We start from the raw sequence: 15,493 nt of genomic DNA on the forward strand, positions 1-15,493 counted from the left end.
TTTTTCTTCTCCTAAATCTGATTTAATTAACGAAAAAAGTTCCTAGAAATAATTTTGAATTGGAATGCTGGTTTTATACAGAATTTAGTGAAGATACTTTAAAGGGAGAACTCTCAGTTTGAAGCTGCTGTCATCGTGTCTTTGCACAGAGATAGTACAGGGTATCGCTATCTGTCTCTCTCCCTCTTCGATGCTATATTTATAGCATCCCCCTGGCCATAAAAGGCCTGGACTGGGGCTCTGACATTCCAGTGACTGCAGGCATTATTTTTGTGCTGGACCTTCAAGTCCAGTCCTTACCCCTCATCCTGACTACCTCTTTCTTTGCTGGCTTCATTGTTGCTGTATTTTTGTGCTATTCATCCACTTGAGAGCTATTTCATTTGCTGCCATTCATTTGGGTCCTGGTAAGTGTTTCTTTATGCCAGAAGGCTTTATGTGTTCAATTATTTTTAATCTGAATCTGTTGATAGTAGCTCCCTTTATTCTTCTCAGCTCAGCAGTTATTTGAGAGACTTGTGGATATGAACTCAAGGCATCTGAGGATTCAGCTCTGAAAAAAAACAAAGTAGTGCAAGGGCTTTTTTATTATCACTCATCTATTATTGTATATTGTCACAGTACTCTCAAATGAAGCATTGCTTACTGAGATACAGGAGGAGTTTGTCATGTAACCTCCTTTGGGTTTACAAAATGTGTAAATAACCTAAATATTTTCTAGTTGCACAGGATGTCTTGTGATTTTAAAGCCATTGACTGAACTGAAGGAAATGTTATCTTTTTTTTTTTCCTTCCTAGAAGAGTTTCTTTTTTTTTTTTTTTGTTTAAATCTATTTCACTATTTCACTGATTCATGGAGTAGATCCTTAAAGAATTACATAGACTGGCAAACAGTGAAATAGGTAAGGCAAGTAGAATCACTTCCTTTAATGTGTAGCTACGACCTATGGACAAGTATGGAACTGTCTCTCTGCCCAGTAGTCATTTTAAAAATTCAGCTGAACAGCTGCTAACATGTAGCTCCAAAAACTGCATATTCACCTAACTTTATTCACTATTATTCACTAATATTTTTAGGCAAAGCTCTGCAAATATGAAGTGCTACACAGATCTTGAGAGGGAGGGCTGCCCTCACAGTGAAGGGGCCTGATTAATGGACACAGTCAAAGTGGGTACTGGTAGCGTGGATTTTGTACAACTTGAGAGATGGGAGTCAATCTGGTAATCACACGGTGCTCCAAACAGGAGCAAAGTCCTTAGAAGGTTCTGAGTTTCTTGTCATCTCTGATAATGTCACCCTTATCAGACTACTGTAACCAACTTATTCTGACCTAGAAGCAATTCTTGACGTTTCAGAAGAAATATAAAACATTACTCATAGTGTGATAAAATACCTATAAAAGGAGTTTCCTCTTATAAGATGTGAGTCAGTGTCAGTCTTTGATTGAACCAGGAAAGATGACTTAGTGCTCAGCTCCTGCCTTACTGACTTAGTTCTCACTCCTATCATAGACTCTTAATCCTGAGGACAGTGAGGTCCAGACCTTATGAGTTTGAAAGAAAAAGGTTTCCTTTGTACTTGTTAGCCTGTTCTTTTGATAAGATGTAAGTGAAATACCTCAATTAACTTCTTAATGGGCAACAAATGCAGAGCTTTATGGTTTTAGATCGCGTCCTTAGAAGCCTGAAAGGTTTGTGGGAACCTATGAGCAACAGGACTGAATGTCTTTAGCATTGTGCCTGTTGTATGTGTGATGAATCCAGCCAGTGCTGCAAATGAAGCTGGGCAAAACAAAGGGAGACAACTGTGGTACTCTGCAGAAGGAAAACAGGATGTACTCATGTTCATTCCCTTTCAGTGTGCAAGACAATACTAATCCCTACGCCTTAACATTGCTCAGCAGAGATCACTACGACTTGCAAATCCTAAACCTAGCTAGCCAGAGCTGGGAGAGGAAGCAATGTAATAAAATGAAGAAAAATAAATCTTCTGAAACTAGGAAAAATAAGAGACATTACATTCTACTGGTAGCTAACAAAGTGAAATAAATAGCAACACAAACTACTGACAGGTACTAGAAACAAGGATACTAGATAGAATAATTGTGTTCTTTTAGACTGACATGAAAAAATAGACAGCATGAAGAATAAAGGAATTAAAGAGGAACATAATTTTTTGCCATAGAGAACAATGAGCTAACACTTTCCCATTCCTCCCCATTCCTTAGATAAAAATAAAGGAAATGCATAAACTGGTCTCCTTGAAGTCAGTGTTTCACTGTGGTGAGGATATCATCAATTTCTTTTACAGAAAGACTTTTGAATGAGTTTCTTACTTGTTGACCTTCTGCAAACAAATTATCTACTCTGTTACCATAGAAAAGGTCCCTTGAGAGACCCTGCAACTTTTCCTCTTTGTTGTTTTTTGGATGGTTGGTTGGGTTTTTTTGGTTTTGTTTTTTCACAATTTACCTTAGTTAGTCTGAGTACCAGATCAGTTATCAAAGAAAATAGTTTGCAATTTGTTGACTTGATATCAGAACCAAACACTAAAGAAAAAGCCAATGACTGAAATACAGAAAGCATAAAAAACATGGGCAAAAAAAAAAAAATCACAAAATCACAGAGTATTCTGAGATGCAAGGCACCTAGAAGAATTATAAAAGTCCAGCTCCTGGCCCTGCACATGCCAGCCCCTCAAATATCTTGATTTTCATGAAGTCATGGTTGCTCTCCAGTTCTTTAAGCGTATTTTATGTCAAAAAATTAATTTTTTTTCATTAAGATGAACGAAACAAGAAGCAGAACAAGTCTCTTATTGCTGTGATTGCTATTTAACCCAATAACAAACATCTCTCACCATTGTTTTTGGATCTTTTTAAAACCATTCTAAACATTTCTCATTGTAGCTCATTTCTGTTAATAATCAGGTATCTTTTCAGGGATACTCCTAGACATGTTACAAGTCTAAAGAGAAGAGGAAGAAAGGTTATCTATGGATTAGTAGAGGCAAGCTTGCATGTCAAATAAGAAAAAGTCAGTTTTAACAAAGCAAAATAAAACAAAAGCAAAATAAAGACTGAATTGATAGCTTAAAAAACAAGCAAACAGGGGAAATCCTTTCTGCACTCAACCCTCATCCCATTTTGAGAGGGGAACTACCTCTCACCTGATCAAATTTCCTAGTACAAGCAACTGCAAGACAATCTACTGATGACTGTGCAAACTGAAACTTAGATGGGGCTATTGTCTGGAGGAAATTTCTTCGTAATCTTGAACATGAGATTTCATTTGGATTAAGGAGCAAGATATTATTTTATCCATTGTATACAGATGGTACCCCTGATTAAACTGTAAAGGTATGATAAGCCCTTTTAAATTGAACCCCAGTATCACATAAAAATTAATCAACATAGTATGCACATTTACAAAAAAAAAAGTAACATCCTTCTCAACCTTAATGTTGTTATTCATCATTAAAATACTAAATGGGATATTGAATTGAATCTGAAAATTGGATTAAAAGATTAATGAAATGTTCATGTATTTTTATTTCAGCCTTGTTGGAATCGCTCATGGCTTTTAAAATAATTTATTACTCTATTATCTCTGTTGTAATTGAACAAAATTATTTACCCTCTCTCTGAAGAAGCCAGGCCCATAAAGTTTCATTAGTTTGCAGCAATGAGTGGAGAAGTTGGGCATGTAAAACATGAATAGTTGGCAGTAACAGGGAGGCCAACTACAAACAAAGGGACACCTTAGTGCAAAGGTTTCTGGTCGTGATGGATGACATATAAGCATCTTGAAACTTAAATATGAATCTATCTGAAAGTTGGTCACGTCATAAAAAGATAACCCTGAATTCATTGCACTTGATTTTTTAAGTTCTGTGTTAGTTTGTATGAAGTTATGTATTCTTTGTATGTCAACTCAGGAGTTTCCTTGACAATAGTCCTCATGTTTGATCTGTTCTTTTTCAGACACTATCCTGTTTATTTACATTCAGAAGTGTTCAGGGAAAAGCAAAATTAGGAGGCACCCATGATGTCTTTACCTTTCTACCAAAGACACCATGAGCACTACGACCGTGCGTACCGCCACAAAGCGCTGACATCCACCGTAAGCCAGTATCAAAAGGAAACAAAGAGCAAAGCTGCTGTCTATGCTCAAGGATCCACAGCTTATGCCAGGGGCTCTGCCGGCTATCGCCATGCCTCTGCAGCAGGCTTCAGCCTCGACTCCTCATCAGCCTACAGTCATGGCTCCTCAGCCTATGACCTGGAGTCGGCAGCCTACAGCTATGGATCCACAGCCTATGATCACTCTGCTGCACAAAGCAAAAGATCTGCTGCCTACAGTCTCGACTCTGAATCCCTCAGCAGGAGCTCAGCTGCCTACAGCCATGCATCCGAATCCATTAACAAGTTGGCTGCAGCCTACAGGCTGGGATCTGAAGCCTACAGTTCAGGGTAAGTAGATCCATCTTTGAAACAGCATTCCTGTACAAAAATTTCCAACCAACTCCCATTGAAATCAATGGCAAAACTCTACTCCTCTTCCACATAAATTGTCCCTGTAGCTCGATGTTAATGCATAATCCTGGTGTGGTTTCTTTCACTTGGCTTTGGCAATGACAAGGGCTGTGGTCAGCTTAGTTTGTTGGACTCATTCATGTATGATGGTTGGACTGGCAAAATAAGAGCACTGGCAATGTGGGTGTGGCTGAATAATGGCATATTTGTGTTCCAAAATGATTAGGCATGAGCCACCTCTCCTTCCAAGTTGTTTAGCCATATTAGTACAGCTGAATTTAATACAAAGGGTTGAGATAGCTCTTGGATTGAAGCTGTCTCTTACCTGACCGGGATGGAGCAGTAAAAGGACTCAAAGCTGTTTATGAAAGTTTGAGCTGACCTGTCCATATATCATTAATTCTTCTTTGCCCTAATGGTTTCACTAAAAGTGAAACTTTTAGTGGTGCTGACTGATTGAAGAAATTTAAATTTTCACACTGTATATTGGTTGAGGAAGACTTTTTCCAAAGTAGGAATACCCTCAAGTGTCCATCTTGCATAAGAAGAGCAGCTATGCTTAGGTACCATGTTTTTCTGTTTATTTAAGATAATAAATATTGCTTAAGCAATTACATTAGCAGAATATTTTTGATATAGTAGCCTCAAATTATTTGTATGCATATATCTCAGAGATTTACGGAAATTAAGGAAGTATTAAAGTAAGATTCGAGCAGCTGTTAGCAGCAAAGGAAATTATCAACAAATTACAGCCCAAAACATCTGCTTGCTGTTATATTAATATAAAATTTAGAGTAGTGTTAGAAGAACTGATCAAGACTTGTCAACCAGAAAATTTTAATTTTGAAAACTGAATGTCCTCCAAGGATTGTGGAATTTTGGCCAAAACCACTGATGGAAAATCTATCTGTACCATATTAAATAACACCTTGTGATTACAGCTTTGACTTGGCTTTCGGGAACTTTAGGGTAAAACCTCTGATTGCCAGGGTTTGTTCAGGACTTTGAACCTCAGGCTGTTACAGCCCAGATGAATAACTTTACCTGACTCCTCACGACAAGGAAGACAGTGAGTTGCTGGAGTGTGTCCAAAGAAGGGCAACAGAGCTGGTGAAGGGTTTGTAGCACAAGTCTTATAAGGAGCAGCTGAGGGAGCTGGGGTTGTTTAACCTGGAGAAAAAGAGACTCAGGAGAGACCTTATCACTCTCTACAACTACCTGGAAGGAGGTTGTAGCCCAGTGGCAGCTGGTCTCTTCCGCTAGGTAACAAGAGACAAGAGGAAATAGCCTCTAGTTGTAGTAGGGGAGGTTTAGATTGGGTATTAGGAAACATTTCCTCACTGAAAGGGTGGTCAGGCATTGGAACAGGCTGCCCAGGGAAGCAGTGGAATCATCATCCTTGGAAATGTTCAAAAAAACACGTGGAGCAGGCACTTAGGGACATGGTTTAGTAGTGTGTTTGGCAATGCTAGGTTAATGATTGGACTTGATGATCTTAGAGTCTTAATGATTCTATGATTCTACAGCTGACTGTCTCAGGATGGGTAATATCAAGTCTTTGCTGTTGAAACAATTTCACTTGTGCAGATAATTAACCAAATTTCTACAATGATGCAGCTGTGTCTGTGCTCTGTTGCTGACCCTGACCCAAAGCCTCCTTCTTCTTACAGAAAAGATTCCCATAAAAAAAGGGAACATTACTTGAAGTTTTAAAAAATTATTATTAAAAAAAGCTGCTCCTCAGTCCCAGTTACAAGCACTTTAGTTGTCATATGAGTGTCTTCTGAAGCCTGTATATTTTTAATAAGAAGAACTCTAATGTCAGCAAAGTAATATTAAAAGAAGTGAAATTGCTTAAGTGGGAGACAATTTACAACATTTCCAGGTTTCCCTAGGTTTTGTTCAAGATAGTATAAAAATAATAATAATAAAAATAGTATATTTGCATATATAGTACTCTGTAGTACAAGACTTGCCAACAGTTTGATATACTATCTTGGTAATCAGAGATAAGAATGTCACAGCTGTAACTTTTTTTTTCTGTGGTCCTGTCATTGTGTTGGCGGCTTGAGAAATACAATGCTGCTGTGCAAGACAAGGGCTCTGGAGATTAGGCACATGCAATTCAAATCTCTCTTGAACATAACTTAATTAACACACGAGAGAATATTTTTTCTGAATGAAAATCTCAATATTCAATATAGTTTTATGGTTAATATCACCTCTATGTTGATATTTACTTTGTCTTTGCAGCCCATTTTTCTGCAATTTGCAAGAGGTAAAGTGGAACAAACAATGGGACTCTACAGTTAAATGTAGTGCCAATTTGAAGTAACTCTTTCCAAGTTTGTGCTGTCTTCCCCAGATGGCCCAAAACACTTTGAGAGGTAATGTGGAAACAAAAGGTGTTACCAAAATAAATTGGGCGAATCAAAAACTTCCGGTTTTCACCTCTATGAAAGTAATGGTGTAGAAAAAACAAACAAACAAACAAACAAAGGAAAAACAAAAAGAAACAAACAAAAAAAACAACAACAAAAAAAACCAAACCCACAATAAAAAGGATAAGGGTCTTCAAATTTTTTCAATTTTTAAAAAGTAGAAAGGGCCTTTAATTTAAATGCTGTATCTAAATGACCTCAAGTGATGTTTGTTTGAAACAAGAATAGACACGGGAATCCAAATCCAGGCAAAATTTTTCAGCTAACATTTGATTATTGCATATCACTAGATAGTAATGTCAAATATACACTTATGCCTAATGGATATAGTTTTGTGGATAAACACCAAGAAGCCCAATAGGAAAATTCAAATACTAAGCTTTTATTCAGGCCACTTCTTATTTTTATCTAAAGTAATCTCTGCTGTACTTCAGTCTTTTTGCAAAATCTAAGTCTCATCCTTTTATTTAGTCACTGTACAGAAGAGTATTCTTGAAGCAAGAGTGTTGACATGTGAGGATTTTGTCATGGGGAAAATAGTGGAGAAGGACTAGGGACTAGGTAACCTGCAAGACCTTGACCTGGACCCTGGACAATTCTCTGACGTCCTAGTGAGGACAAAAAAATCTCTGTGTGCAAGAAGACTCTCCTTCCCCACATTTCAAGTCTTCTTCACACCATGATAGCTTGAAGAAATAAAAGGAGAAAAATGAAAACTGCCAAAATCAAGAGCAAGTATGGAAGCTTGCAGCTTTGCTGGTTACAGTTTGCAAAAACTGCAAAACCCTGGGCTCCTATAAGAAGGTCTCATTGTGTCAAGGTTGCCCCTTCACACCCAGCCCTCCCCACCAGCTCCAGGGCTGTTTGTAGCCACACACTGCTTCTTTGACCTCAGTAGAGGCAGGAGAAAGGAGGGTGTTGCTTCCCCTGAGGCATGGGCAGCATCTATAGAGATGAGGGCTGGCAGATCTCTCCCTTAATCCAGTGTTGTGGCCATCCATCTTCTTCCTTACCCAGTCCTCAGGGGATGCCAGCATGGACAGGTTGGCTCCTGTGGGAAAACCTTCTTCCACAGGAATGCTCCATCCTCCATGTGTTTCTGAGAAGCTTTGAGTCAGGTCTGCCAAAGCTGCTTATAGCACTACAGGCCTGTCAAACAGGATTGTTGGATTAAACTCATTTACTTCTTTTTTGGAAAGCTCAGTCATTTGCCTTTGCTCGATCTTTCACTGCTTTTCCATGTCTAGCAGTATCAGAAAATCCCATTTTGTCACAGACAGATTATCTACCACCAAAGGGGCCAAACACTTGCTTAGAGGGAAAACAGAAGTTACTGGTGCAGCTCAGACATTTGCATATGTTTTGCAGGTCAAGCCAAACAGCAAAGAAGATGTGATGTAATCCAGTTAACCAACCAGACAGAGGAGAGATACCATACTAACTTACAATTAATTAAACTGCCAAACAGTGAGAGTAAAGTTCTTCTGAGCAATACTGTAACCAGGATCATGACAGCACTGAGTAAATAATACACTTGCAGAAACATGAGAGGACCACGATCTTGGCACTGCTCATCCTTTGGTTTATTATAGGTGAGGGTTAAGAAGGTGGCTTCCAGACGTCATAGCCAAGCATGGAATTTATTTTAACGAGACCTGCTATGTGGAAACAATTCCCCCTTCAAACAAAATTGTTGTGGAAGCTGTGTTAGGGAACAGCATGATTATTGCCAACAATATTGCCTGGTCTTGTGACACACCTGTTACCACCTTAAAATTAATTCAGTCATCAGAGTGCACCTCTCATTTTTAGAGGCTGCCTTTAAAGAGCTCTTCTCAGAAAATCCTATTTTTTTTTCTTTCCTGTAACTGCATTTTTCAATCCACTATCTCCTCTTTAAAGGGAGTAAATTAAAACACAGAGTATTAGGAAAGAAGTATCTGCTAGAAAGAAAGCCTGGAAAATGCCTCTTGGCTAATGAACCTCATCCAGCAGGTGCAGCTGGTGCAGACATTGTGTATGTCACCATCCCTTTCTGCTGTGGGAATAAAGTGAAAGAGAGATGTAACAAAAGCATTCTGAGGACATGATTTTGTAATGGTGTAAAAGCACTTACAGGTGCCATTTCCTGCAGGAGTGAAATAACAAAGGAATAGGGTGTTGTGGTCTGCTCCCAGAACATGCCCTGGGAGCATTCTGACAGCGAACTTCTACATTTGCTGGGTGCAGACTCTCTTTGTGCAGGGTGGGAATCCTTTCTCTTCAAGCACAGAAACAAGGACAGTGACAACATAATCTCTGTCTGAGAATAAGAAATCAAAACAAAATATCTGTTTGGGGGTTTCAGAAGCCCTGCATAATGTTGTTGTCTTTAGTTCCTCTGTTGGACTGGGGGGGAAAAGCTAATAGCATCTGTTTTTTGCATTTCTGCCTATGACTTTAGCATTTACAACTCAGTGACTCTGTTGAGAAAGTAGAAAAATGCTGGCATTGATATTTTAACATACTGAAAAATACCAAGAAATGAGGACAGTAGACTTGGACCACCAACCTTGATAAGACAGTACAGATAGTACCTGACCTGGAAAAAAACATACATATGCTAGCTGGGCATATCAAATGAGGCTGAAAGATGTTAAAAGGTCATGGTACTGTTCCTCCCTATGAAACTAGAGAGCACTGATACTCTGCTCTTTCTCCTCCAGGGAGATTCTGTTCCACATATCAGGTAAAAGGTTGGAACATTTTAAAATAAAGGGCAAGATTTTAGAATCTGGTTCAAGAAAGAATCCTCCTTTGGGCCACCTAAATAATGATTGTAGAGAGGGTTTGGGTTTTGTGTTGTACAGTAGAAAATAGTAATAACACAAAAGGTAAATGGGGAAATAAATCATCCTGATAGAATAGTGTTACTCTGTTTTCCCATCCAAAGAGCTCCATTTGAATATGCATTTCTATTAGACTTCCTATAGCTCTGCCTGATCAGAAACAAATGACAGGATTTGGAAAGGAGAAACATTTTCTGCTGCTTCAAATTTATTTATTTCAGCTCTTGGCTTATCCAGTGCAATTCTAAAGATGATTTTAAAGTGACTCTGGATATCTCTCTGAAAACACCAGCTGGGTGCTCTGGTGTGGTCATGGAGCAATTAGAAATTTAGGAACAGCTGTGAAAGAAAGCAAAAGTGAAACAGAAAGCATATTGTGCCAGTGTGTTAATCCAAGGTATACTGGTAGTTGAAACACCAGGTGCAGTTTTGATCATCTCATCTCAAAACATACAGTCTGAAACAGGAAAGAATCAGATGTCTGTACAGAGGGTAGGGGGAGGTGTGGAATACTTTCTATTTGGGGAAGGTAAGACCCTGGGGCTTTTACCTTGAGAAGAAGGTGAATGTGTGCAAGTGATGTTAATGAGTGATGCGATAGATGTGTAGAGAGTGAAGAAAGAACAATTTTTCACCCAGTGCGGTGTGTAAGTACAGAAGAGATTTAAAGTGGCAGATAAAAACAGGTTCAAAAGAAAGTGCCATTTTCATATATAAAATTGTAAGCTCATTGTTGCAGCCAGGATGCAACCTCTGGCTCAGAATGTCCCTAGGTCTTTACTTGAAACCAAAAGGATTTATCAAGGGACTTTACTCTCCATAAACTTTCTTTTTACCCATTCTTGACCAGGAACAGAAAACTGGTCTAAAAGCGCCATCAGCAATATTTAATGGAACACTTCTCAGGAGTGTCTTCCTTAGTCCAGATCAACTTTCTGGAAGAGTAAATGACTGAGGGAAATTGACTGGAGTGTTGTGTTATCAGTCTGAGAATAGCAGATGATTAGAGGATCCACATGGATCCATCATTCAGCTCACAGTTATCATATGCATTTCGGATAGCTGAGTGCTCTCTCTCCTGTACCACTCCGAAGTATTGCTCTTAGAAGACGGTACAACAACTCTTGCTTCAGTTGCCTTTTCCAGGGAAAGAAGAAGAGAGGAAAAGACAACTCGAAAGGTGCTTTTCTGTTCCTGAGAACATACACACAAGAACCAACCAAGGGATCCCACAACATGAAGGATCCAGGAGTAATAACCTAGAAAATAATCAGGTGGCTGCAGCAAAACACTTGGAGTGCTTAAGCAAAAAATACAACTGTCAAACAAACAGAGTCTGTAGGAATTTATTCTTTCCTTTTCATATAATTTTAGAGTGTTGTAAGTGAAAGATAGGGAATCCCCACTATCATATAGGAAAGACATCAACATGATGCCTAGCAGGGAGTGATGGGAATTTCTATGCATGCTCCCCATTAATTCCCTACACATGGGCATAATCTGGACCGTAAGTGAAAACTAAACAACCAGCAAGGCCAAATTCTCCTTTAGTAACAAAGTACTAGTCTGGATTTAACAGTGCTGTAGATGCCTGAGCCAAAAGTTTTACAATATTTTTCAACTACTTTTATGAAAATAGAAAACTTCTGGACATTTTAACTGAAGTTCAAACAGCACTATTCTCCTTCTTGATCTAGAAACAATCAGGAATCAAGTAGCCTTCCAAAAGGTCCAGCCTAAAGCCCTGAGGAAATCTAATGACAGCATCAAAATTCCAGGTTTGTCCCATTTTAAAATAGGTCAGGAACAAAAGTCACCTGCAAAGTAAAGAACTGCAGCTCCTTAAAGATGATAATTCAATTATGAAAAGAAATGAAAGTAGTTTGCCTTTGATGTTTCACATCACTTATTTGATGATGAGTTCTCCCACTGCATTTGTGGTTTGCCCTAGTGATTGTACCACATCATTGTCCAACCCAGGAGTGAGGCCATCCTGCTTCACAATAACCTTTTTATATTGTACTCTGTTTGGACTATGCCCAAGTGTTTTCTGCATGGATTTCTGTCCCTAGAGCTGGATCTGCCTCTCTTGGATCCCCTTCCACCAGTGCCTGGTGTCAGACCCCACAGAATCTCTCTACTGTGGACATGATCTGTGCCTTGGCTGATCCAGGGGTGCCTAACATGGAAAACCTTTGGCCCCAGTCCTGTTGTGTGTACCACAGGCCCTCACTGGCTGTGCTTTTCTTTATATGGAAACCAGGATACAGGGAGAGCAGGAAGGAAGGAGATTCATTGTGTGGTTGCTTTTCCCCCCTGTATCAAGCATTTTTTGACAGTAGGGAGCACAGAGGAGAGGGGCTGCCTCACTGCAATGCCAGGCAAGATGAATACAGTTGAGTCTGATGAGATGGGAACTAAGAGAAAGGAAAGGAAACTCTTCCTGACAGTGCTGGAAGTGGCAGGGCAAAAAGATGAGGGCTGGAGCACAGATGTGAGAGGGGGTGTGATGTTGAGGCAAGGAACTGGATGGAGAAGGATAAAAAATTACATTAGGAAAGATATTAAGAGAACTAGAGAATGGGAGACTGATTTAGCAAGGACTGTGTAGGGAGAGAACTCAGTTTGAGCAAAGGGATGGGCACAAAGAAACAAAGGAAAAAGATGAGAGAATGAAACTGGACCAGTGTGATCTCACACACAGTCTCAATGGATAGATTATTACAACATATTTTGGAAGTTAGGCACTCTTATTGTGTTGGAAACACCTCTGAAGCTTGGTACTTTTTCAGGGATACAGCCTAAGGAGAACATTAGCCCAAGGATATAATATCCATAATACTACATTATGCATGCATAACATTCTCAGGGGCCCAGTGCTAGCATGAGTTTTGATTATATGTGTACAGCATGCTGTTTAAGATATCCAGGGTATGGGAGGAATATTATCCCTGATAGTGGTACACGGCTGGGATAAAGAGCCTTGCTGAGAAACTCTGTGCCTTAATTCTGCTCCTGTATCTACACATATAAGTGGTGAGCTTATACTGTGTAGCCAAATGTCCAGACCATCAATGTGGTGATGTTGCAACACAGATGAATAAACACTTTAGGGATTTATAAAAGGCTGACAACTAATTAGCATATTCCATAGATCTAGGAGTTAGATATGTGTTGCTTTGGAAAAGGAGAACAGAAGTGTTTGGAGCTTTGCTAACACAAGTTGCAACCATGTTAAAAATGAACCTAAAATGATTGCCTCAAATATGCTTCACAACCTTCAGAATCCCTCCCAGGCTAGGTAGGAGGGGCAGCCTTCCCTCTGGTTTGCTCTTTTTCCTTTCCACTCGTTCTCCATTTATCTGTGCTATGTTAAATGGTGCTACTTCACTCAGCTCTTCCCTTCTACTGGGTTGGAGTGGTATTGGAGAGCAGTGGAAATGGCAACACTGGTGACTGAACAGTGCTCTGCCCTACAGTTTCTGTAGAGAAACTTAAATGCATAATTACTTCGGATATATTTGAACACCACTGTTTTGTTTCAGAACCAGACAATTTCAGGACTGTAAATTTTGGAAAAGCAGGGATTATGAGTTCAGATGTGTAATCCTTCAAAATTACTCAGTGGTCTCAGTGACTTCAGGATCTATCAAAACTGGATATATAAACTCTCCAAGTTCCAAACAAAGAGCTATTAAATGTACATTTAATCCAGTATATTGTTTATTCTCTCTATTAGATTTAATATTAAGGGGCATCAGTGGTATTTTTGTAATGATGGATTTGTCAGAAGTATATTTGTCTATATGTTTAATAAATCTGAAGCTATGACTATAAAAAATGATGGATTTTTTGCTTATAAAACAAGACAGCAATACGTTTTAGTACTTTAATTGTATTTTGGAGTGCTTCTTAACAGCTTTTTTTTCCTGAGTTCAACGATACAATTTTTATTTTAGACTGAAAAACTCCAATTTAATGATCGAAGATCAATCCTATAAGATGAGTCCCAAAGCAAAGAGAGCAAAACAGAATTTGATATCTGAGGACAAAGAGAATGAAGCCATGGACTACTCAGTGCCCATATTCACAGGACGGTATGTTCGCTTTCATTTTTTTGGTATTTTATTTCTGACAATTTATAAAATAACAAATCCTTTAATCTATTTTTACACTCATGGGTCTCATGGTGAGAGTTTGCACTTCACATGAGTGATAAAAAGACAAAGAGAAGTCAACTGACTGGCAGAAAATCAGACATTGATCATCCAGAGCCAGGACAAATGAACATATGTGTTAGAACTGTGTTTTGAACATTGTTAGGACCACTTTCTACTAAATGAAAATATAATTATAACCCTGCTTATTAGGAACTTGGCAAGCATGTTGTCCACACGATTTAGCTTATTCTTTTGTTTTGAAGACTTGTTCTGTAATCAAGTGTCTCTTACCAAGCATTAAACATAGAAACAATGAAACAATGTGCTAATGTCTTGTCCTGGCACAGGGAAAACCTGGAATGAAACCAAATACTCTTTCAAATCCATTGTAATGATTCATACTGATCTCAAGTATTGGTGGTATTTATTGTATGGTTACTACTGATGTAATACATCTTACTGCAGCAGTGTTCTCAGTAAAGCTGAATGTGAACTTTATGTGGAAGCCAGAACCGACATGAGCAAGGAGGCTCCACTGCCCTTTCTGGGGTACAGCATAGTGATTTTAGTAGGCATGTCCAGCAGTTCCAGCATAGTCACTTGTTCAGATTAATACATACTGGGGTGTGATGTGGAAAACTGTTTCCTGCTTAGAGGCCAGCAGAAAAATTTTTTTACTATCTGTAGTCGAACAGAAACCTCCCTACAACTTGTCTTTCCTCTGCACAACAGCATTTTTCATGGGACACTTTCAAGTTGTTTCCATCAGCCAATGCTTTTCTGTCTGCTGCTTAGTCAACACCCAATGGCACTTTTGCTTTGTATCCAAACTTGTGGTTTCATGTGAAACTGAGTTCCAGCTTGTCAGTTTTTTATTATTGCTCTGGCCTTCTGAGCATTTATGATGCTTTTGTGATGAGACTAGCAATTTTGGTTTTATTAGCTTCCTCCCACTATCTCAGAGTAATTTTTTTCTCACCCCTTGTGCATTCTTGTGTCAGATTCACTGCTCTTTGGTCCAATCAACACTGAGAAACACACTGTTGCCTTTTGAAAAAATTGCTTTGGAGTTTCTTCCGTATCTTTTGTGATAGAAACACATAACTAGTTATATGATAGTCTAAACAAAACTTGCAATAACATATTCTCAAGGCTTCTCACTACTTTTGCATGTCACCCAGTGTTTATACTTATGTGGCAGCAGATTCCTCATCTGTCTCCCATGCCTCAAGCACAAATATCCTCCCTTTTTATTGTATCTTGAGTCTACAAAGGTAAAATTTATAGTTTGGGCAATAGTTGAAAAACACAATTTTTAATTAGTACTTTGCTTTTTTACAGGCCCCTGTGGTCCTGGCACATCATGTTAACATATTAACAAATCTTAAGAAATACTTCTATTTTATTTTAATTTTTTTCTTAATGTATATGGCAATATCTAACTCAATGTGATAGTGTGTAACTTCATTTATTTGTGTCTGTGCAATAGTTTGGGATCCTACATTAAAAGATACTGTCAGATTCTTATA

General features: G+C 38.7%; 1 protein-coding gene across 2 annotated transcripts in view; it reads left to right on the forward strand.

Annotated features, from left to right (window-relative positions):
* The first annotated feature begins 297 nt into the window (after positions 1–297).
* The window catches only part of MYOM1 (myomesin 1), a 75,457-nt gene continuing 60,261 nt past the window's right edge, over positions 298–15,493 (forward strand). The window contains exons 1-3 of one of the 2 annotated variants that reach the window (XM_027886324.1): positions 298–407; positions 3,984–4,472; positions 13,764–13,901. In XM_027886324.1, coding sequence (XP_027742125.1) covers positions 4,045–4,472; positions 13,764–13,901 — 566 coding nt within the window. In that variant the 5' untranslated portion in view covers positions 298–407; positions 3,984–4,044. The remainder of the gene's footprint in view (positions 408–3,983; positions 4,473–13,763; positions 13,902–15,493) is intronic. The other variant, XM_027886323.1, reaches the window with a different exon arrangement.

This window comes from Empidonax traillii, unplaced genomic scaffold, assembly GCF_003031625.1.
Source record: "Empidonax traillii isolate 1590-97213 ecotype Southwest subspecies unplaced genomic scaffold, ASM303162v1 scaffold186:size1492175, whole genome shotgun sequence".
NCBI classification, from domain to species: Eukaryota; Metazoa; Chordata; class Aves; order Passeriformes; family Tyrannidae; genus Empidonax; species Empidonax traillii.